The following is a 25672-nucleotide window of genomic DNA, read 5'->3' on the forward strand; positions in this document are numbered from 1 at the left end:
TTCAAATAAGTAGAAAGTGAAAATACTTATTTAGAATGACAAAAATTAAGCTTGGCAAAAGTAGTGACTTTTATTTACAATTGCATGTATCAAGATTACAATAGAAACACTAGTGATATCATCGGAACAAAAGCAATGATTTATTGGTAATGGCAATGAATGGAAGAGTGACAGTCTGGCGAGAATCAAGCAGTCATCCAGGAGCTGTAGGTCTGATTGCAATGTGGTCTTCCCATGTCTTTTGTATCTTAGTGACTTTCTCCTTTTTTGCCAACTACCTAGAAAAATAAAAATAACTTTATATGTACATTTTATTTAGAAATGTGGGTTATTTTCAAAATAATATTTAAAAACAATATTAACTGGTAATCATTTCTAAAACCGGGTATTAATTTTTATCCCTGCATTTTTTTTGGCATGCAGTATATTTCTATTCTTGAAACACACTGTGACCCTCCTTCCCTTCCAGCCTCAAGGAATTAAAAATAAACCACATGCAGGCTATTTTTGGTTTCCAAAACCATTTTAAGAAAATGTAATGCAATTTTTCAATACAAGGTTGACAGTTTAGAGAAGTTAATAAATGAAAAGAATGCTATATGAGTGAAACATATTTGGCATACTATTTTTAGACAATTAGAAATAAAATACAAATAATCTAGAATTTAAAGAGTATGCTAAACTTGTCTTCACATCCAAGATGACAGATTTCTAGACATTTCTCTCAATATGTAGACACATAATAAAACACTAAAAATGACTAATTTTGCCTAGTTTCTATTTTTCAGACACCCTTGTGGCAAGAAAAAAAGAAACCCTGGTAGCTATAAATGTACTATAAAAAAATGTAAAGAATAGCTTGGTTGGTGTGGCTCAGTGGTTGATCATCAACGTATGACCCAGGAGGTTGAGTTTGATTCCCAATCAGGGCATATGCCCGAGTTGCAAGCTTGATCTCCAGTAGGGGATGTGCAGGAGGCAGCCGATCAATGATTCTCTCTCATCATTGATGTTTCTGTCTCTCTCTCTCCCTCTCCCTTTCTCTCTGAAATCAATAAAATATATATTTTTAAATGTACAGAATAAATCTTGTTTCTATCAATGATTAGAAAAATTGTCTATTAGGAGGTGTTTAAATGTCCTAGTTGCTATAAATGTGGCAGCATAAAAATACAAATAAACTTGTTTTCTACCAACAGTTCTATTTGTTTTCTTTGTAGTTTTTGTTTTGGTTGGTTCTTCTTATAACTACCAACAGTTCTAGAAAACAAATTCTCTGTGGGGAAGTTCTAAAACTATGTTCTAATTGAATAATATATTTCAAATCTAAAGTTTATCATTAAATAATGTATTCTTATAGTAGAAATACCTCTAAAGAAATCTACTTGCAAGCTGTTAAATATGTATTTTTATACAAAAATATTTCTATATACATTTGTAAAAGTAAATTCCAGATTTAAATTGACTCTCTTCCAAATGGCAGTATCTGAATCAAGGAAAACTCAAAAAGTTCTTCAATACATGTCTGGTCTAAAAATAAAACATGGCTGGGTCAATGTCTTTCATGAGAGAAGACTGTAAAACCCCTTCCACTGAATATCCAACCACTTCATGCTAAACTGCTGTTTTCCCACCTCACATAAAATCACTTATTATCACTTGAAAGGAATTCCTCTCTGATCCAAGGAAACAATGTGTTAGCAAGTCCAAAAAGCCAGACAGATGCTAAAGAGATAGTTTCAGAAAAGAATATGTGGATGGGAGTAAGGAATTCAGGTTTAAGAGCCAAGAGGAGACTTCTTAAAAAAGAAGAGGAGATGGAACTATTTGTATCACAAATGAATTCAAGCAGATAGACACTGAAAGCATTATTGATCACTGTTATCACTTGGTAACAAACACAACACAGAGCTATTAGATTAAGCAAAAAAAAACAAAAAGAACTAATATTAAAAATTAACATTTTAGCAGATGTGATACAGAAGACACAAATCTGCATACTGTTTCACAGGTTGATAGCTCTCAACTTGCCAATGTGTATTCTCTGCAAAAAAAAAGAAATGTAACATTCCAATATGGATTTTCTTACCCAAATGTAAAGCTCTTTTATTTCTTTTTCAGTCTTTATATTAACACCACAGAAACAAAAGTCTAGGTACATCAAAATTAGGTATCCATAGTATTTATTCAGTAAAGAGTCCAGTTTTCTTCCATATTAATATTTTAAATCAGCCTAATATTTAGTCCATAAGTCTTTCAACTGGCCTTGAGTTTGCTTGGGCAGTCAAAGCATAGGATACACCCACAATTAATAAGCAAAATGACTTCTGGGCCACAGTTCCAAAAAGAAGAAACCCACATCTCTTAACTACAGCCTAATCAATATATTGCACTAGTGCTCATATAAAAGAACTTGATGAAACTGTTTATATTTGGTTTCCAAAATGATTTCATAGTTCCTAAAAAATAAAATTTAAACTTCAGATTGGATTAAAACAGTATCCAACAACTAGTTAAATTTGAAACTACAACAATGTATATTTTATTGCAATATTATTTCACAAAGATAGTACAAAATTAAATATGAGACGGGAGAATGAAAAACAACAATAACAGAAATTCGGGGAACAATACAGTATGGTAATAAAATGGAAGCACCTAGTTGCAAGCCCAAAACCAAAACCAAAACAAAATGAAAAGGCAGTGGAGAAAAATAACTAGAATGAGATTTGAGGAACAAGATAGCTGAGGAAATCTAGGTAACAGTAAGGCTGGTCCAGATGACAGAAGCTGTAGACATCCTGCACCAACAATGATGAGAACATGGGAAGGGTGAGAGCAGACAGGTGCAAGATGAGCAGAGAAGCAAGGAGGGGAGTGGAGTGAGATAAGGTCAATCTTTATATTCATTTTTAAAAAATCTTCTGGTTTTAGTTCATTTGAGTTGGATTAAAAAAGCTGAAAAATAAACAGACAGAAAAGTTACAAAAATAGCTGATATGGTGAATGGCCAGTTTAGAAAAGTCTATTTTTATAATGGGGACAGAAAACCTGCTTTGCTTTTTGCATGCACCTCATTCCCTAAGAAGCACAAGCCCCTTCAATTTTGCTCATTTCTGTACTTATGTCTTATTACTTTTGTATTAAAATAAAGCAATTGGTGTAAAGAGCATATTTTAGCAAATAAAACATCTACTTCCAATTAGGATGGCAAGCTTTTCATGCTGCAACACACAGAATCCATTTACAACAGCAAATAGCATAAGTGTATGTTATAATCTGTGCACAATGCCTGTAAGAGCCCAAAACAGATAAATGGAAGGTGTGTTCAAGTCTACCAAATCTTAAAGGTATAACCTCATGAAGTTGTAACAGCATGCAAGGTGGTCTAAGATTTCTACCCACATCTAAGGTTCATTAGCGTTCTTAGCTTCTGTCATCTTAGTGACTGACCATAGGGAGAAGGTCAATGACATTCTGAAAACTAAAATTATCTAGGAACAACTCATACAACATAAAAATGTAAACTGAAAATGCTAAATAATTTTATTTTATCATGCACTAAAGCATTTTATATCATTCTTTCCTACACAGAGGTATCAAAATTTTCTTCTCTGTGCTGATAAAATATGTACCAGATCTATTTTAAAATTTTAAATTCTAATTATTATGCATAATCCCTTTAAAATCCAGACTGACTAAATAAGGGAATGAAGGGCCATACGTGACTGGTCCTAGAATGAATCCTGCTCCTTCCCACTTTGATGCCAAGCTCCTATTTTTCATTCTACCTAGAGTGCCCACTGCTGTTTTCTCCTCCATCCATTTCTACTACTAAAGTTTATTCAAGGCCCCCTTCCTTCACAAAATACTCTCATCCTCTTCCAGCAACCGTTGTGAAGTCTAAGGGTACTCCGAGGAGGAAGAGAGCCTTGAGCTAAGCTTTGAGTCACTTGATTGACTTTCCAGGTGTTATGTAAATTTGCTCTAGACAGGGATTGTGACTGTACCTAGTACAGTACTACAAAAACAACAAATACCATACCACATGTCAATTATCTCCCGCACTAGAAACCAAAATCATTTTTAATAGGCAACTCTATACAAGGACCAAACTGGCCAATTTCAGTTACAGACATTAATTCTATTGTAATTTTCTTACACTGAAGTTGTTGACTTACCATAATATATTTTTGAAGAAATAAAATTAGCTTACTTTTGAGAAATAACCCTACAGAACAATAACTACACAAGCAAAACAAGTCTCACTCAGAAATTATTAAAAGGAAACGTAATATAATATTAATATATGTAAGAAAACCATTCAACCAATTAAAATGTATTAAACATTAAAGGCCAGGGCAAAAGAAGTCCAGAACACCAAGAAGGAAGTCCATTCATTATAGTAATAAATGATTCTCACAGCAGTTCTCAGAGTGGTCCAGGCTGGAGTTTCCTAAGACCCTCTCAGGGAGTCTTCAAGCTAAAAACTATTTTCATTGCTACATTGGTATCTGCATTTTTAACTCTCATTGTTTCATAAGTGTACAATGGAGTTCCCAAGAGACTACATAACCTGTGATAGCAAAAGTGAGTGAATGCAGAAACAGATGAGAGAATTCTACCAAGCTAAAAGTAAAGAAATTTATAAAAGTGAAAACAATACTCTTCCTCTAAGCTAGTTTTTGTTTTGGAAAATATATACTTCGATTTTAAAATATTATTTGTACTAATGTACAACGAATTTATTATTTGTAAATAAATATTTTTTAAATTTCTCAGTTTTAATTTATTAAATGGTAACTATTAGATAAGTATAGCACACAGAAGCAAAAAGTCTTATTGGTCCTCAAGAATATTTAATAGCGTAAAAGGGTCCTTGAGTCCAAAAAGTTTGAGAACTACTTCTCAATAATAATTTTAAATAAGGTAAGAAGGTATTTAGTTAAATGAACACACAGCCAAATTATAAAACAAACACAAATACTCTCAAGAATAGCCTACCACCGTTGTTACCACAAAAGGTAGTCTGGTAGTCAAAAACAGAAAAACTACTTTAAATGAGGTGGGATGGGGATGTTAAAAACAAAGAGGTAGAGACAGATTCTTAGGTGGACAACTGATAACGCACATTAGAAAAACTAATCAATGGCAGACTAATAAGAAGAAAGATAAGATAAAGTAGTGGTTACTGAGAGAAAAAACAAACTCCAATAGCATAAGCTAAGGTGAGAAGCAGGAAACCGTAGCTGAATTAATAGTAAGGGAAAATAAGAAGACAGAGTAATAGGTCTTATGAAAATATTAAGCTAAAAACACACTATGTAAGAAACAGTTAAAGCTAAATCCAATGGCATTTAATTCAAACAGGCAAAGTAACAAAGCAGGCAGCCAAAATGTCTTTGATGCTCACACATTTTCCCAGTATAGCACACTTCACATCATAAATATGTAGATGTTTAATCTCTGCTTCTTCTGACCTGCCATTATACATGCCAAACATTTAATATGACAGATCTAAGTACATGATTGTTCATACAGCTCCCAAAAGTTAATTATACTGTGAGACAGGAAGATTATACTTGTAAAATGACCGGTTAAACTATCTATTGCCAAAGTTATAAATTTTGTAAAAACAGCTAACATTTTATAATTTTATAAAGGCATCCAATGTTATGCAATTTTATGAAATTTTCTGTAACTGAATTAAAATTAGATCTGTGGATACCATTAAAAAAAGAATAAAAGTTTTCAGGATGTTCTACCGCTCCAATGCCCCCAAAACAGGGGTCAAACTGTTAGGCTGGGTGCCTCTTCCTCTAAGCATTGGCAACCCTAGAAAAACTCTTCCTCTTTTATAATCATCTCAAGTTCTAGACTGCCTGCCAGATGCAACCACCAGGAATACTACGATAACTACATCTCTTATGCTGCTGCACATTTAATCTGTGCACAGCACCTGTGTTCTGTACTGATAAAACTCTTGGTGGCAGTTCTTTAACATTGTGTTTTTACTTCCCCTAAATATCATTTCAACAAACTTACTCGTTTGAAGTCATTCATATTTGTTGCCTGGACTGGAGTACCAATGAAAGTAAAATATGAAATTCTTGTTGTTTCTTCTTCACCTTGATTGGACTGAACAAATATCTACCAAAAAATAATAATAATTTTTACAGTAATGCCTGCAATCATTTCTTTCATAAAAATGCCTCAGTTTCATCAATTTCCTTAGATTACTAACAAATTTACCTTCCACTCTGTGTAAGGATTAATCCAAATTACATTTAGACTAGTACTCCTACAGGACCATTAATTCCGCTGTTTGCCCTGCTATTCTCATCTATTCCAGGTATGTCATGGCAAGACACCCACATATATAAGTTCTTGATAATTTAGTGTGATGGCATGGAGGGGTCAAAATTAAAGCCTTCATAATGAATGCTGAAAGACTATGAAAGACTATGAAATTCACAATTACAATTGGCAGAGTGCTGTTGAAATTTTATAAAAAATTATAGTAGTTCACCGAGGAATATTTCTGCAGTTATAGTCTTTCTGATATTCATTCATTCAATTTTCTAGACTATTACAAGAAAAAAACTGTATTGGAAATCATCAGTCAGGCTTTGTTGTTTGTATAGGCAACTACATTTTCATATCAAACTGAGCTGATCAATGAAAAACCCCAAGTCTATAATTAGTAGACTATTAAATCAGCTCTCCATTTATTTATTTGTAATGCTCTTTGAATCTAAGCACAAATGTTTTATATTTACTGCTTTTAAAATTCATCCACTGACTTTGATTAGACTTTCTGATCAAAACTGTCATTTCAATTTCAATTTTATCAAAAAAAGTGACAGACATACTTTCTGTGTCTTAACTGAAATTCTGATTGAGATAGGACACAGTACATAAAGACTTGAGCCCATCACGAAATAACTGTTCATGATTCTAATGACAGAGGAGAAAGCATCGGGATCTCTGCATTGAAAGGGCTTTCCCAATAAACAGCTGCCTTCCTCTCATCACTATATAAAGCAAAAGGTGTTATCATGAACACATGTTACAGCATTCTTCTAACTTACCAAAACGAGAATTGTCCCACTAAAACAAAGAAATCACATTAGTTTGGAATGACCTGTTCTCAGTGACTGTGCTGATTCCCACTTCTCTTTCTAAGTGTTCTATTCTACTCTAACCCTCCATCCTCTCCTCTGAAGGACAGCGGTGGGGTGGAGAGCATGTGCTGGGTTTTAATACCCAAATACACAAAGGAGTTAATAACTGCTAACAAACAGCATACTTTTTCAATACAAATTAATATAAAATTATATTTTTAAAGTCACTTTTGCTGAGATCATGATCACTACATTATTAAAAATTCAGTGTTCTAGAAAAGTACACTGAATTTTACAAATGCATCACTCATTACCAGGTATGAATAATAAAGCACAAATATACTCAGTTAAATATAAATGTTATAGAATAAACATTTAATAACAGTTGCCAAATATGTATCAGATAAGTAAACTGACAATCCACAATGTTTAAAAATATCAACCTGTCCTTCCCTTAGGACACACAGATAAATTAAGAAGAAAATTTAAGCCCTGGCCAGTTTGGCTCAGTGGATAGAGCGTCGGCCTGCAGACTGAAGGGTCCCATGTTCGATTCCGGTCAAGGGTACATGCCCAGGTTGTGGGCTCGATCCCCAGTGGGGGGCGTGCAGTAGGCAGCCAGTCAATGATCCTCTCACATCATTGATGTTTCTATCTCTCTCTCCCTCTCCCTTCCTCTCTAAAATCAATAAAAATATATTTTAAAAAAAGAAAATTTAATTAGCTCATTTTTACTCATTTCAAACCAAGTAGACAAATAACTACTTAAAGGATCATATCTTAATGAAATACTACTTACAGTTACACTGTTAACATTCTGAAACTTAACATATCGAAGTGGGACAATGCCATCTTCTTTAATATCATCCTCTGTTAGTTCCAGAGCTTGAGTTGGTTCACTTCTTTCTGCTTCTTCAAAATCCATAGATCGGGGTAGATTGATAAAAATTTTTACGTATTTAGGACCTTGACCTAAAAAATGGTAGAACAAAATGCTAAAAATCAAACATATATTTTCTTCCCTTTATTATTACATTCATACTATAAAGACACACAAACATACATATGCACGTATCTACATACATCTTTAGGAATTCTAAGAAAGTTGGACTATTTTCATAGCCATTTCTTGGCCTGCTAGCACGTCTAGGAATTCTAGATCAAAACACATACGTTTATATGTACCCACATACACACAGTTCTTGCCCTCAACTACAAAAGATGTACTATGTAAATGTAATACTACTAGTGAGGAAGTATAGGGAAAGTAGCAATGGAGTCGGACAGTATATGCAGGTTAACAAGTTTCATAAAAGAAAGAACATTTGATCAGGTCTTAGTTGCCAATAATTGGTACATTTTGTTAAGAGGGAAGCTTTAGTGACACAATTAGTCAAAGGGAGGTTAATTATATAAATTGCCAAATTTCATCTTGGGAATTAGGATGTGCTCAGTGGTACAATCACATTCATAGAGTGTCTTAATCCCTTTAACTTCAAGGTACAATTTAAACCCATATTTTCTAGCTGATTAAAGAATCTTAAAATATTAACATTGCTTAAATACTCATTTCTACAGCATTTGCTTTTACAAATACTTTGGATTTTCAGAATAAAGACACGTTGCATTAATAAAAATGAAATATACTCTCTCCTCTCTCCCCCCACTCCAGCCCACCCCAACAACAACAAAACTTCCACAGACACAGGAAAAGGAGGAGAGAAGGGTGGGAAGAGTAAATAAGGGAAGTTCTTTATTTAATACAAACAGGAATGCCTAGTCTGTGCAATCATATTTACAGCATCATATCTATAAACAATATAAATCTATTAATAGGGCACAAATAGGACAATCTTGAACCTTAGTTTTATCATCTGTAATAGAAGTTTGAAGGAAATAAATTATACCCAATTTTGATCATTAACAATGACTGCTTCAAACCTAGAGTTTTAGAGTCATAGTTGGAAGAAAGGGTTCACTTGCTTTCAGATAAAGAGGAAACTTAAATTCTAAAATTAAAAATTTTAGAAATAAATCTCACATTATCTGCCCATTCATTTATATCCTTGCTTTGTTCCAAAAACAATTTCACTCTTTCCCCAAACAAGGAATATCTACATTTATTAAAAAAGTAGAGGTAGACCTTCTAACAGGTCTACAGATCAGAAAGTCATTTCAGAGAAAAATTGTCCATTACTTACCATTATCTGGCCCTTGAAATTTCATTGAATAAAGCTTCACAGGTTGATTAAATGCCACAGTAATAAGGAGCTGTGAAGAAAATAATTGTTTAACTTTCAAAGGGCTCTTGAACACCTTGAACACACACAACAGCTAAGTGGAATTAATTCAGAGGCAAAATTTTTTAAATTTATCTAATAAAACTAATGTAATAGGTAAAATCAGTAAGTTGAAAGTAACTTGATTAGACTGACATCTGAAAAATACAATTATCTATTATTCATATAAGAGAATGACAACAACAAGTTTAATGGAATAATCTTATATAGATGTATATGTATAAAAAAATAGAGAAATACGCTAATTAACCGGGATGCCACAACGGGTCGACTGTTCAGGAGGAGGTTGCACGCGCAGCGTCAGGGGTTGGGTGGCAGGGGCCTCCACGCGCCTGCGCTGGGGGAGGGCCTGATAAGCAGCGGTCAGGGCTGCTTCAAGGGCCGGAGAGGGAGGCAGGGCCGGACAGGCAGCAGCCGAGGCTGCTGTGGGGCCCAGGGAGAGAGGCAGGGCAGTGCCACGAGATTTCGAATCGCGCGCTGGGCTCCTAGTTAACTATAATTATGCATAAGAACATAAGGTCTTGTGACCTATAAACTGGCAAACAATCTGCTTTCTAAAAACTCAAAACAAAATTCCCCAATTAAATTAAAATTTATACTATTTATGCTAACATATAAGCTTAACGTTTTCCAGGATGGTTTATTTGTCAAGCACCTACCTATGTTACTTGATAATTTGGAGACAATGCACAGGAGTGTTACGTGGAAAGACTAACCCTCAAATGGACTCTACTTGATCTAAAACTCCAGAGAAGAGGATTCCTGCAGATCTACAGTCGTCTTCAAACCTCCATCCTTAACGTATTTGACTAACTGAATCTGGAAGGCCACATAAGAAAACCGATACAAAACGCTGTCGCAATGCCTGTCTCTCAGAAACTTGAATTTAATCGCTTTATCTTCTTCTCAGCCAAAATTGTGTCTGATGTAGGTGCCTATGCTTCTACCCTGGCAGGAAGATTTTAGGAAAGTTGTAGCCAGGCCTGCTGATAAGTACCATCAAATTATATTCAGAGCACCATTTACAAGGAACACAGTGTGAACAATTTTCTCAAAGTTCTATGTTAAGGTAGATCTGGTTGGAGCACAGAAAATGGGGTTTAGATTTATGGTTTTAGAATCATTATGGTATGTCTGCCTAAGAAAATACCTAGACTATATCCTTTAGTTACATAAGTACGTTTTATACTTGATCTCTAAAAGTGTGTCAAAAAATAATAAGCATGACATGTTTAGGGACCTGAACCACAGGTGAAAGGAGATGAGAATAAAAGCTAGAAACATCAAGTCGGCAATGAAGAATCATTTAACTCATAAGAAGCATGACTAGATTTATATTGAGAAAAAAAAGAGCTTTAGTGAACATGTAGAAGATGAACTGGAATGGGGACAAAGCAGTCAGTGGAATAGAAAGTAAATTAAGGAAAATAACAGTCAAGAAGAAAGATGGCTGATCAAGGCCATCCTCTGTGACAACAATGCCGGGAAGTACAACACAGGTTTACTTCTGGGAGTGAGGATTAGACATATAAGGAGTGCTCATTTTTGGTGAATAAAATGAAAGCAAGTCAGGTAAGAATGAACAAAAGGACTCAAGAGTGGTGAAGGTTCAACTCAGCAGTGGAGCCAACCTAAGAGTTCCACGATTCTCCCTAGTGCACTTGGCAGCTCACACAGAAAGAGAAAAAAAGAGATGGGTCTGCATTGGTCAAGGGACAGGGGTCAAAGAAAATCAAAGTTTTAAAAAGGAAAGGAACAGTGGTCAACTGAGAAAGAGAGACATAAAACCATGAGATGAAAACATGATAAATAAACAAGAGCAGGCATAAATATTGATAATCCCTATGCCTTAACTCAGACATCCAATTACCTGTTCATCACAATCAGACTCCAAGAAGGTCATGTCTTTTCGTAAACAGTTGTCAAATCCATGCTCATCACTTTCATTAAGACATTCACAGCCAGCTTTGTTAATAAAAGGCATTAAATCCATCTGAAAAAATTAAATCAAGATTTTAGACAAAGCATTTGGATTTGGTTTAAAAATCTTAAGAAAAAATGTAAATATATAATTCTCTCTAGGCAATTTTAGAGAAAATATTTATCGCTTTTAAAATAGTGATTAGCTCTAGCTGGCTTGGCTCAGTGGATAGAGCGTCAGACTGAAGGGTCCCAGGTTTGATTCCGGTCAAGGGCACATGCCCGGGTTGCGGGCTTGATTCCCAGTTGGGGGCATGCAGGAGGCAGCCGATCAATGACTCTCTCTCTCATCATTGATGTTTCTATCTCTCTCTCCCTTTCTCTCTGAAATCAATAAAAATATATTTTAAAAAAATAATAATAAAATAGTGATTAAACTTTAACAATACTTTCATTTGATTTCTGACTGAGATCTACCTCTAATTATTAAAGCCAAATCTAGGCTTAGCCCACTTAATAAGGTATCAGAAATCAAGTCCTTAACACTAAGATTATAAAATATGGACTGATACTATTTTAATATTGGTATTTAACAGTGGAAAGTATGCAAATTAAAGTATCTGTAAAATTTGAAGCCTTCCTCCCTCTTCTTATGGCCATGAACTCTTTAAACCTGTTACATTAAAGATGACTAGTACTCCAGGTACCCACCTCCCAGCTACAATAAACATCAATTCATGCCCACTCCTATTTCATCTTTACCCTGCAACCAGTCCTCAGCCATTCCCGATTATTTTCATGTAAATCTTAGGTTTTTTTCATTTCACTCAAACATTTCAGTGTGCATTTCTAAGTGGTAAGAAATAATTTTTTTAAATCTTCAATATCATTATCACAACTAACACAAAAAATACTATTTAAAAAATCATCAATGCCCTAACTGGTTTGGCTCAGTGGATAGAGTGTTGGCCTGCGGACCCCCGGTTCAATTCTGGTCAAGGGTATGTACCCTGGTTGCAGGCATGTCCCCAGTAGGGGGTGTGCAGGAGGCAGCTGATGGATGTTACTCTACTCTCTCATCAATGTTTCTAATTCTCTCTCCCTCTCCCCTCCTCTCTGTAAAAAAAAAATCAATAAAATATATTTAAAAAATAATAAAAAATCATCAAATATAAGTGTTTAAATATCCTCAATTATCTAAAAAAGGTGAAGGGATAAAAAAAATTTTCCTTAATTGTTTCACAAATGTTTTATAGTTGTACTAGAGGTCTGGTGCACAAAATTCATGCACGGGTGCGGTCCCTAGGCCTAGCCGGCTATCGAAGTGCGAGCGTCTGGCGTGGAAGGGCAGGTCCCAGCTGAACTCTGGGCTCTGGGCAGCACCTGGGCCTCTGGGCCCCCACATACCCCCTCTCCCTGAGTCACTGTGCCCTAGCTCCCACATGGAGATGCGGTAAGCGCAGCCAGACACTGAGGGCGAGGGCACAATGTGGGCCTCTGGACCGCCCAAGCGGTGCCGCATGGATGCCCAGTGGGCAGCGTGCTCTCTCCTGGCTGGCCTCACAGACCGGCTCCTGTGCGAACCCATGGGAAGCCCGACCAGCCCTTGTGGTCCTGGCGGCTGCAGCCCAGCTCACCCAGATGCTGTGCGGGTGCGGGGCAGGCTCCTCGTGGGCGCCTGGTACCTAAGCGCGGGGAAGGGTAGCAGGGAGAGTGAGTGAGCTCGGTGGACACCAGGCATTCTCACCACACCTTCGTCCCCATCACCTCCGCCCCCAGGTAGTAGCAAGAGGTTGCAGCGTGTCGCCAACACCCGCCATGTTCTGCGCTGCTCCCTGGTAGTCAGCACATGTCATAGCAAGTGGTTGAACTCTCGGTCCAGGGGACAATTTGCATATTAGGCTTTTATTATATAGGATTGCTAGACTCAGAATAAGGATTTAAAAAGTACAACTGTATTTGGTTAACATGTCTCTTAAATATCTTATTCCAGTCATTTAGCCTACACATTTCTAATATTCTGAGTGTTTGCTGACTGCTTCCCTGTGGTGTCATTTAACATATTCCTGTGTATCTGTTAGCTAATATTGCCATATTTCCAACATTATGTGCCAAGAGATGTGGTGACAGTGGCCATCCTTGTCTTGTTTCTGACTTTAGTGGGAATGCCTTTAGTGCTTCTCCATTAAGATTTTAGTGAATGCTTTATAATAAATAAGTAGTAAATTTTGTCAAGTACCTTTCTTGCATGTTATGAAATCATGATTTTTCTCTTCTGGATTTTGCTTACTAATATTATCCTACAACAATATTCCTAACTGAAACTGGTCAGTAGCTTTCTACTTTGGTGCAAACTATCAGATTCTGGGATCAATATCATATGTACTTCAAAACAAATTTGAAAGTTTTCTCTCTTTATTTTATATGGCCTTAATAAGTACTTGCAGTAACACTTGGCTATCTGACCTTTAAGATTTGGTAGAATTCCCGTGAAGCCATCTTGGCCTTTATGAAAGTGCTCTTTTACTAGTTTCTCTACTTCTATTTGCTCTACAGTGACTGGTCTATTTAAGCATTCTGCTTTTGGAAGAGTTGATTTTGATAAACTGTATTTTTCTATAAAATTATCAATTTCATCTACTAAACAAGGACAATTTTTAAAGCTTATCAAGTATTATCAGTTACATGTTCACCTTTCCATCAAAGAGTATTACATATTTTTTATCCAGAGAAACTAAGGCATGTAAAAATAGTTCTGAAAGACTAAAGGAAACTTTTTATATGTCAAATAATTATCATATGGCAATAAACCATTAGAATAGACCCTAATTATTTTTGTGGTAGCCTAAATGTTTTCAAAGCCAAAATGTTATTTTTTATTACATTAAATGTTAAATATATTACTCAGTATAACATATTGTAGTCAACTCAAAAGGTGGGGGGTAAAAAAAAGGAGCATTATAGAGCAAAGTGTTGGAGATGTATGCTGAATTTCATGAGTATTTGCCTTGAAAGGGTTTTTTTTTTTAAATATATTTATTGATTTTTTTACAGAGAGGAAGGGAGAGGGCTAGAGAGTTAGAAACATCGATGAGCGAGAAACATCAATCAGCTGCCTCCTGCACATCCCCTACTGGGGATGTGCCGGCAACCAAGGTACATGCCCTTGACCGGAATCGAACCTGGGACCCGTCAGTCCACAGGCCAACACTCTATCCAATGAGCCAAACCAGCTAGGGCTGAAAGGGTGTTTTAACAAAATCTTTTAAATGCTTAGTTCTTCCATCCTACTGAGGTGCAGCTTCAATACTACATCTCAGATTAAGATCCCAGGCATGAAGACAACATTGTAGTCATACTTCCAATACCTTAATGATGAAAGTAAACTAAATAGATGAATTATTTTAAATAGATTTTAGATTTATGTATCATGGGGCACACAAAACAATTACATTCAAACAGGTACATTAAAGTGCTTTGGCTATCTCAAATAAATAGACATTATATTGTATATTTGACATAACTGCCAACTGACATATTCTGACAATATGCAGTGGGAAATAAATATCACCTGTCTATGTAACAACTTGCCAATAATAAGGAAAGAGTCACAAGAAATAAGCAGACAAATCCAGATTGTGGGACAGTCTATAAGACAGATGGTCTAGACCTGCGCTGTATAATAAGATAACCATTAGCCACATGTGGCAATTTAAAATTAAATTAATTAAAAGTAGATAAAATTAAACTTTCACTTCCTCAGTTGCCCTAGTCACATAACAAATGCTTAATAGCCACTTGCGCCTAGTGGCTACTGTATTAGACTGGTGCTGGTTAAACTTTCAAAAAAGGCAGTCATGAAAGGAAAAAAAAGGCAGAGAAGTTTCTAGACTAAACAACACTAAAGAGAACTGACAACTTAAATACAATGCACAATCCTTGATTTGATCCTGCGTGGAAAAGAAAACAACTATAAAGTATATTTTGAAGATAATTAAGGAAATTTGAATGTAGGCTGTACATTAGAGATACTGTAGCAATATTAAATTTCTTAGGAGTGATAATGGTATCATGGTTATGCAGAATAACGTCCTTATTCTTCAGAGCTACATGTTAAAATACTGAGAGATGATCCATCATGATGTCTATAACTCACTTTTAAATGCTTTTGCAAAAATTAAATACAGAAAGATATCAAGATAGAGCAAAATCCTTAAAATATCTACAACTGATTATAGGTGAAGGGTATATGTGTTTGTAGTATTACTGTCAACTGTTTTGTTTTTTAGTAAGTTTCACTTTGTTTTTCCTTTTTTTTTTTTGAGGGGGGAAATCCAACATGAGATACAAAGAAAGTTACAAAATCCTTTCCACTCTTCAAGTTTTTGATTAAAGAAAGATCTACTAACTATACAAATTAGGGTCATTTAATGTCTGGTTTGATTTTGATAAATGATGACAAATTTGTAGACCAAAACTTATAGTTCTGAGGTCGAAATACTTGAATATACTAACAAGCCTCAAGATTCAGAACATGTGCAAGTTCAATGCCAGAATGCCTCACATTTAAACTTTGGGAAAGAAAGACTTGATTTTGAAGGCATGAGGGGAGCTATTTGAATCTATACTATGTACTCTTAGCAAATTATGGGACAGAAAAGATATGTTTTAAATTTTCCCAACTTCAATAAACATTTACAAAAATTAAATACTTATGCTCACATAACACCCTTACTTCTGAATAAGAATCTGTTATGATTCTTAACCTTTTGAGTATCTTTTGCAGTATCTCAAACTCCCCTGAAAGATACATGTATGTATCTTACTCTGGCTCCAGTCAAATTAGGAGTTTAAAAACCATGGCATGTAAGATAAATAATTGTATAGCTATAGCCTCTTAGTATTAAAGTCTTTATTCCAAGAAACCAAAAATTGTATTTTAAAATTGTCAATACATTTTTATAATGCTTATATTTAAACTAGAGGCCCAGTCCATGAAATTCGTGCATGGAGGTGTGTGTCCCTCAGCCCAGCCTGCACCCCTCTCCAATCTGGGACCCCTCGAGGGATGTCCGACTGCCTGTTTAGGCCCGATCCTACCGGGATCGGGCCTAAACGGGCAGTCGGACATCCCACTCACAATCCAGGACTGCTGGCTCCCAACTGCTTGCCTGCTTGCCTTCCTGATTGCCCCTAACCACTTCTGTCTGCCAGCCTGATCACCCCTTAATCACTCCCCTGCTAGCCTGATTGATGCCTAACTGCTCCCCTGCCAGTCTGGCCCCTAACTGCCCTCCCCTGCAGGCCTGGTCCCTCCCAACTGCTCTCCCCTGCAGGCCTGGGTCCCCGCAACTGTCCTTCCCTGCAGGCCCGGTCACCCCCAACTTCCCTCCTCTGCTGGCCTGGTCACCCCTAACTGCCCTCCCCTGCAGGCTTGATCGCCCCCAACTGCCCTCCCTTGCAGGCCTGGTCCCTCCCAACTGCCCTCCCCTGCTGGCCATCTTGTGTCCACATGGGGCAGCCATCTTGTGTGTTGGAGTGATGGTCAATTTGCACATTACTCTTTTATTAGCTAGGATCTACTTAAGACAATGGTTTTCATTCAATGTCTCTTACTCCATAAGTTTCTATTTATGTTGTGGGATAAATGTTTTTTGGGAACACATTACCAATATTAAATATTTAACAACCCTGTTAAGATGTACATAGTTCAAAACTTTTCATGTCTTGATTGATATCAGATGGGAAAAAATGAAAATATTTTAATAGCTCTTCACAGTGTATTCATAACATTTGCATGAAAATCAATTATTTTATTTCTTAAAACTTTATTTTTCCTGCTTATTTTCCTATCTGAGGCCAAAACGCTGATATCACACTAAGCTGATGTGTAAAAAAGTATCCCTGTAGCTAGCAGCAGGACTACTGTGCTCTTAAGATATTTTCATGCAAACACCCTTAGTAATAAAAGGTAAAAAATACAAAGATGTGAACATAACAATTTGCAAGTTAAATGATTTTCAAAATTTTCCAAAAGGTGTCACAACCCTAACTTATACAACATGTTCATACTTTCTAACCAGATATTACTATTTCAAATAATTATATAACAGTTCTATTTAAAATAAATATTAATTGCACATCCCTAACTAAAAATAATTAATGTCAGTACAACATGTTAAAGACACAACCCCATTCACACCTACACACACACACAGAATCTCTCGTATTTCCCTGACTATAAATTCTCTTACATAAAGGACTTGTAGTCCCATAATACAGATCTGCTTTAATGTACTTACTATACATGCTTTCATATTTTAACTTTAATTTGAGGTAACACTTTTAAAAAAATCATTTTTTGATCTGCCAATACAATAACTTTATTTACCGATTTGCAAACGCAAATCAGCTACTATAAAGTGCTACTTCTGAATTTTACTTCTTAAATAGCTCTCAAATATCAAGATATTGCATTATAACTACTCGTATTAATTTTCAATATATTTTTAAGCTCTTAAGTCTTCAAGTTATTATTTAGAATAACAATTTACTCTTAAAACTAGAAAAGCATACCCAATACTCAAGTCATATTTGGTTCTAAAACAAAATCAATAAACTAGCACATTACTTTTTGAGGGAAGAATGTATTTTTAAGTCTTAAAATGACTATTAAAATAGTTCAGAAAGCAGATTTTTTTTAAGTGACACAGAAATTTAGCAGGAGAAATTTAGGAAAAGTTTAGGATGGGAAATAGGTTATAACACACATATAGACAAATCCCAATAGTCAGCCAGTGAGTTTTCTTTTAAAGTTCTTATTTGAAAGTATTTCAAGCAAGCAAAAGATAAACATGAAAACACAGTCAATTTTACTTTTACCAAATAATGGCAAATCGAAAGTATATCAATGATTTCACTAGTAAGTCTACATACATAGCCTTTTGGAATATCTGTGTCCTCATTACTTCCAGGGTCATTTTCTAAGTGCTGCTTGATTTTTTCTTCTAGTCCCACAGCATCTGCTCCTTGATACTGATCAATTCTCACTTTGTTTCGAAAAAACAAAAACGTAGGTGTTGCTGATATGTTGTTGGTGGCAGCTGTTCCCTAGAAGTGGCAAGTTAGATAGCAGAATGAATTAAAAATAATCTTAAATCACTTTGAATATTTACTCTGTATCTGTATGGAAGTTAAATATGGACTAAAGACATGTAAAATAATTTATTCCTAATAGCTACTTAAGAAAAAGCAGGTCTATTCCCTAAACTACATTACCAATTGGGGCATAACTACATTATATTATTAGCTTTACATACACAATGAAGAACAGCCCTCTATTTTTATCAGTTTTAGCATTAAATACTTCACACAGAACAAGTTAGCTGATTTATAGAAACTGCTTTACAATGCCAGATAACTACATACTGTTTCCCAAATGGGTATTAATGTCAGTACAAACCACTGGTGCTAGAAAAAAATACACATATGAAAAACAATAGCCTATCTGACCATGAAACTAACGTAACATCCTTTGCATTGCAATCCTCACCCAGTTGTACTCTTATAGAAATGCCTTCTGATCTTTTCAAATTCTGTTCCAACTCCACAATTTTTACAAGATTAACTAGTGAGCCCTAACCGGTTTGGCTCAGTGGACAGAACATCAGCCTGTGGACTCAAGGGTCCCAGGTTCGATTCCGGTCAAGGGCATGTACCTTGGTTGCGGGCACATCCCCAGTAGGAGGTGTGCAGGAGGCAGCTAATTGATGTTTTTCTCTCATCAATGTTTCTAACTCTCTAGCCCTCTCCCTTCCTCTCTGTAAAAAATCAATAAAATATATATATTTTTAAAAAAGATTAACTAGTGAATGGAAATTAGTAAATAAATACTGATTGATGAGAATTATAAAGGAAACAATAAAGCAAGTATCACCTTACATATTCAAATACTATGACTATGTACCATCATATCATCTAAAGAAAAGGCATAAAATTTCCATAAAGATGTCTTCTCTAAACCTCATAAAAGACAGATCTTTTAGAACAGTGCTGTCCAAAAGAAATATAACGTAAGTCATGAATGTGAGCTGCATATGTAATTTAAAATCCTATATAAATAAAAGGATAATATGCAAATTGACCCTAAAGGCAGAATGACCAGAACAACCGCTGGACCAGTCACTATGAGGTGCACTGACCACCTCTCGGTCCCTTTCCCTGGCCGTCAAGCACTGATCACCTGATGGTGAAAGGGGAACCGGGGATGGGTGGTGGCGGGGCTGGCAGTGGGCAGCTGGGGAAGATGGCCGTGATCGCAGGCCAGGCCTAGGGACCATACCCGGGCACAAATTTAGTGCGCCGGGCCTCTAGTTTTCTAATATCCATGATAAAAGAGTAGAGAAAGAAGTGAAATATGTAACTATAGGACAGCATAGCTCCAGAAGTGAGAAGAAAGCTCTTCCATATCAGAAATGGTGAATACTTAAAATAAGAGCCAAGCTGGGCCAGCGTGGCTCAGTGGGTGAGCGTCGACCTATGAACCAGGTCACGGATGGATTCCCAGTCAGGGCACATGCCCGGGCTGCAGGCTCTATCCCCAGTATGGGGCATGCAGGACGCAAGCGATCAATGATTCTCTCTCATCATTGATGTTTCTGTCTCTCTCTCCCTCTCCCTTCCTCTCTGAAATAAATAAAAATATATTTAAAATAAAAATAAAAACTAATAGCCAATATTACAGTCTGGTAGTATGTGACATAGGCACTAAATAATGAATGTTAATATAGAGTTTACACTAACCAAATCCCCAAACTACTAACTACAAACTATACAACATTCTAAAAGATTTCCACACTCAGAAATGTAGCAAAGCCACACACACACACACACACACACACACACACACAAAGAGTAGCTATAGTGCTGTCCCTTAGAGCTAGACTGTATTTTTAGTGCTAGAAGGAGCAACTCTTCCATATTTATACATATGAAAATGCGGAACTGTCACACAGCCATTCCAATTAAGTAATCAGGACAATCTATCTACAACAGTGTGGTTCAATCAAAGGTAACCAACATTTTAAAGTTTCTGCTGAGTATGCAGCTTTGGAGCTAAGATTACAAACTGATCAATGCAAATCAAACTACAGGGTGGAACAAAAATAGGTAGGTTTACATTGTTCGCATGGAAAATAATATTTATAAAATAAATAATAATACAAGAATAAACTGTTTCGCATACTCACAAGTGTAAACCTACTTTTGCCACATCCTGTATAATCAAGAATTTTCTGCTACAGCTTTCTAATCAGCCAATGCCTCTGTAGTAGAAGATATAATTCTAGCAAAAAATAAAGAAATGTAAAAAAATACAGAATTGGCAGTTGACCTATTAGTTTAACAACATAATATTAGTTTTTATATCAGAAAGCTATTAATACAAACTCAGAAGCAATTAATAATTGAATTACCCTTCTTAACTAATGCAGCCATTAATGGGCATTTATATTAATCATTATCAACATAACATTTTCTTATCTTCAAAGGAGTAAGTAATATATACACAAAAAGACAAACAGAGGATGATATTAATGTTGAAATTCAAACAGATGTGTAAATAATTATTTTTTTTAAAGGGCTCCCTTCCCTTACCTGACACTGGTGTACATCTACTTCCAAGAAAACTGCCTGTGGATACTTATTACTCATAGTACTGAATGCTGGGGCAATCCTTAAACATGGTCCACACCTGTGAGAAAGGTAAAGAGACGATTGGTAAAATAACACCAAAGACTGTACTACTTTATACTCTGAAGAACTTGTGTCAATTAAAACATAAAATAAAACAAATTCTGATCATCCTGGCTTTAGACTTCTAGTCCTTTCCACTGGACTATTTAGATATACTTGCATCAATACCACATTGCCTTTTATTTAGAAAGGGAAAAGAGAAGGAGGGAGAGAAGGCAACCCCACTAGCTTTCTGCAATTCATTAAGAACCAAACCCACAAAACTAAAACTTTTAAATTGACCTAACCTAACACTATTATTTAGTAAGTGAGAACTGAAGACCAGAAAATTTAATGACTTGTTCAAGATCAACCACTCTAGTTGATGGCAGGACCACAACTAGAATAGTCAACTCCGAAATCCAGTCCAAATGAGCTTTCCCTGAAGAGTAATTGTGCTAAGAGTCATAAGCCAGAAACAAAAGAACAAATATTATGATTCCACTTAAATAAAGTACCAAGAAGAGGTAAATTCAAATACAGAAAGTAGAAGAGAAGCTATCAGAGGCTGGAGGTGTTTGTGTGCAAGGAGGGTGAGGGAAGATTGAGAGTTACTGTTTAAAGGGTAGAGTTTCTATCTGAGATGATGAAAAAATTCTAGGGAATAGATAGTGGTGATGGTAGTACACTGTGAATGTACTTAATGCCACTGAATTGTATACTTAAAAATGGTTAAAATAGTAAAATTTGTTACATATATTTTACTACCTATAAAAAAAGAAAAAAACTAGAGAGCCACTGAAGATTTTTCAATGGAAGAATGACAATCTGTATAGTGTTTTAATAAAATTAATAGACAGGATAGCTAAAGCATGGGAATGATAAATAAGGAATAAAGGTTTTAAAGTAGGATTGGAAAGGAAATGAAGTAGGTGTTGCAGAAAACTATGTTCTTGGCCTAAAATGGGACATTAACTTTGATCTAAGAAGTTTCTTACATGATTTAACTTTATATAGTTCGATGTTTGAGGGTCTAATACTGATGCCAATATATTTAAATCTGGAGTCACAATGGCATAGAGTTGGTGTAGGAAAGTATTAATGGCCAAAATGTTAAAAGAACTTTAAAGGCAAAGACGTTATCAGATTTGTAAATATTACCTAATACTTTTGAATTTAAAAGTTATCTAAATTCAACTATTTTACTTGCTCTCAGTTTTTACAAAGAAAACAAAATTTCCATCCCACCAAAATACTTTTATATTTTTGTTATTTTATTATTGTTATTTTAAATAACAGCCCTGGCTGGGTTTCTCAGTGGTTAGAGCATCAACCCTTGGACGAAAGGGTTGTGGGTTTGATTTCCAGTCAAGGTCAGGGTGGGTGAAGGTCGAGTGCTGCAAGCAACCAATCTCTCTGGCATGGATGTGTGTGTCTCTCTCTCTCTCTCTCTATTCCTCCCTCCTTTCTTCCCTTCCCCTCTTTAAAAAAATAAAAATTAAATTAAATTAAATTAAAGGAAACATTCTCAGGTGAGGGTAAATAAATAATTCTTTTAAAAAGTAAATAACTGCTTTACCAATCAATGTCTACAGTTATGTTTATGGTTAAATGGTAATGTATTGCTGAAGGAGGTGTTTCCTTAATAGCAACATTTCCCCACTTTTCTCACTTCAATAACTTATTGCTCTGTCATCTCTCCCTCTGCTATGGTAAGGGGGTGGAGGAAAAGAGACTATATCATTGAGGGATAAAAGTATAAGTGCTGCCACTGACTAGAATTAGGAAAGTGAACTGAAAATGAGATTCACTGTTAAAATCATCTCTTCCCACCTGGCTGGCATGGTTGAGTGTAGACCTATGAACCTGGAGGTTACAGTTTGATTCCCTGTCAGGGTACGGGCTCGATCGATCCCCAGTGTGGGACATGCAGGAGGCAACCAATCAATGATTCTCATCATTGATGTTTCTGTCTCTCCATCTCCCTCTCTGAAATCAATAAAAATATATTAAAAATAAAAAGTAAATAAAATCATCTCTATATTAAAAATAAAAAGTAAATAAAATAATCTTTCCTCTTTTCCAACTCTGGCTTAGGTCCTTAACAAATGTACAAGTATTCCCCCATAGTAAGAGCATAGACATTACAAAATTGCTAAATCTGGGAAGGCACATTTGTAGAATTCTGACCTTCCTCTTAGATATGTCTTTATATACAAAATCTTCATCCTCTTCAATATAATAAATATCGAAGTCCACATGTCAAATGCGTATTCTATTCCACCATATAAAAGTCAATGTACTGCCCCTTTTCAATTCTGTATGAGACACTGGTCCAAAAATAAGTCCTAACTGGTTTTCATCTCTATCTGCAATTTTCCACCCCCTAAAACTATCTAATCCTAACGTCATTTCTCCTATACTCAACATTTATTGAATCATGTTCAGTAGATGTGAAACAGTTTTTGCTCTGGGATTCAAAATATTGCCTTGTTTATATAGTTAGTTGGGCAATAAAATGTATCACATAAACAGTGATAGCCACAGATTTCTCCAAGTTAGCATAAGTGCAAATAATGTCAGGGGGTCAAGATAAATCAAGTTGATAACTCTAAACCTTATAACTAGACACTGACATACACAAGGGGTGTTCAGTAAATAGACACACTTGCTCAAATGTTGGTTCTGGATGCCTAGTTCCAACATGTCCCTCTCAGACAGGAACACTGCACATCCTACAAATATGGAAGGTCCACCAGCTCTGCGACCCATAAATCATGTTAAGAGCTACCAAGGCCAGTGAACAGCTTATCAAGATCCCGGTCCTTGTCCTAGCTGGTCTGGCTCAGTGGATAGAGTGCCAGCCTGTGGACTGAAGGGTCCTGGGTTCGATTCCAGCCAAGGGCACATGCCTGGGTTAAGGGCTCGTTCCCCAGTAGGGAGCGTGCAGGAGGCAGCCGATCGATGATTATATATATATATGTATATATATATATAATATAATTTTAAAAAGATCCCTAAAAAAAAAAAGGAGTCTATATGATCAAACCCAAACATCTGGACACCTATCTACCTGTATTATATACCCTACTATAATTTTTGTGTTCACACATGAAATCACATACATAGGGAAGCCTAGGTTACAAAGCTACTAACCAAACAAGTAACAAAAACGTTAAGAAATTAAGAAGCACCCTGACCCCAACATTAACTTAATTTAAAATGCATTCGCTGAGCCTTTGGGTTAAGCACTACGCGGATTAGTTGGCTAGTCCCACGGGAAGCTTCCAAAGGCGAAATGCAGGTGGTTCAGAGTAGCAAAGTGTTCGGTAAATTAAGATTTCAGGGTTTCTAAGATGCAAGTGACAGCTGGTTCTCTGGAAAGAAAGGAAAAGACGCGAGCAGGGGCGGATGTAGGAGGCTCCAGACTAGAAAGAATAGAGGCGGGCCACCCCAAGAGCAGGGCTCATCTGAGTATTCAAAATGAGCTGGCGGGTTGGGGAAAGCGGACAGTCTGGCCTCCGTGCCCGCCAGCGACTCCCCCGGTGCACAAATGGGGACCCACACCCAAGAGCCGAGGCCTAACTAAGCAGCGGCCTGGGGCTGCGGTCAGAGCCAGACATTCCAGAGCAGGACGAGACCACAAGGGAGTCGGGACCCGGAAAGGGTGAAAGGAAAGCACCGGCGGACAGAAGGGCCCACGGGGCTCGGGCCCGGACTCACCCTCGCATGGTGAACTTGACCACGGCGAGTCTGGAGCCGGCGCCGCTCAGCTCCGGCTGGAAATCCGGGTCGCTCCCGACCGGCTTCACTCCCACCATTCTCGGAGCCCGGAAGGGAGGCCGCGACGCCGCCCGCTGCGAAACTGAAGGAGAAGAGGACCTGGAGAGGAAGGGGGATGCTCAGAAGGCCGAGGCCTGGACAGAGGCGGCGGCGGTCGCGGAGCGGCTCCCGGGGCGCTCAGTGCCGAGTCACGCCAGGAGCCCAGCGGCGAGGGGGCGGGAACGGGAGAGGGGGGAGGAGGCAAAGGGAGGTAAGGCGTGCAGCTCCCAGCAGCCACCGCGCGGCAAGGCCGCCGGCGCTTGCGCAGTTTGACGTCATTTCCGCGTCGTCTGTTTTGGCTCCCACCGCCCAATCCAAATACGCGCTCCGTGGCCTCACGCCACTGAGGAGCCTCTCACTGGCTGGAGCTGCGCAGGCGCAGACGAGCAGCGGTCACAGGCTCAGGTGCTGAGCGCGACTCAAAAACTCCTGTATTCTTCCGCGGCTAGTGAGACCGGAGCCTTTTCTCCTGGAGTTTCTGGGGGCGGGAAAATGAAAAAGGAGCCCCTTTTCCCCCCGGGTTTCATGGCTACAGTTATTTAGGGATCTCGTAATACGTGGGCGCTCGCTGTGCAATCATCCAGAAAAAAAATATGAATTTGTCTTTGTGTCAAAAAAAGAAAGAATAGAAAACACTGTTCGTCTTTTTTTTAGGGACTCTCAGTTTAGTGATAGACGCAAACACTAGTAACGGAACAAAGACGTTTGCAAAGGGAACGGTGGAAACAGATGATAATAGGAGGATGGGGCAGGGAAAACTTTCCAGGAGCTGTG

The 25672-nt window shown here is 37.0% G+C and overlaps 1 protein-coding gene across 1 annotated transcript; it reads right to left on the reverse strand.

The window, feature by feature from the left end:
• Window positions 1–45: 45 nt before the first annotated feature.
• Window positions 46–25105, reverse strand: TXNL1 (thioredoxin like 1). Its single transcript, XM_079783544.1, has 8 exons — window positions 24800–25105; window positions 20999–21095; window positions 18281–18454; window positions 11295–11417; window positions 9326–9395; window positions 7924–8096; window positions 6046–6150; window positions 46–278 (listed from the first exon to the last, which is right to left on the reverse strand). The coding sequence occupies exons 1-8, from the start codon at window positions 24895–24897 to the stop codon at window positions 249–251; spliced, it is 870 nt and encodes a 289-aa protein (XP_079639670.1). The 5' UTR covers window positions 24898–25105; the 3' UTR covers window positions 46–248.
• Window positions 25106–25672: the final 567 nt, after the last annotated feature.

This window comes from Cnephaeus nilssonii (genome assembly GCF_951640355.1).
Source record: "Cnephaeus nilssonii genome assembly, chromosome: 11".
Classification (NCBI taxonomy): domain Eukaryota; kingdom Metazoa; phylum Chordata; class Mammalia; order Chiroptera; family Vespertilionidae; genus Cnephaeus; species Cnephaeus nilssonii.

What these genes read in the sequence shown, in the direction of transcription:
- TXNL1 (XM_079783544.1), bottom strand. Translation starts at nt 24,897, where the DNA reads ATGGTGGGAGTGAAGCCGGTCGGGAGCGACCCGGATTTCCAGCCGGAG. An exon ending in CAGATATTCCAAAAGGCTAT is followed by an intron (nt 11,418 to 18,280) that starts GTATGTAGACTT and finishes TAATTTTTTCAG; the next exon opens with ATGGATTTAATGCCTTTTAT. An exon ending in AGTCTGATTGTGATGAACAG is followed by an intron (nt 9,396 to 11,294) that starts GTAATTGGATGT and finishes TTTTCTTCACAG; the next exon opens with CTCCTTATTACTGTGGCATT.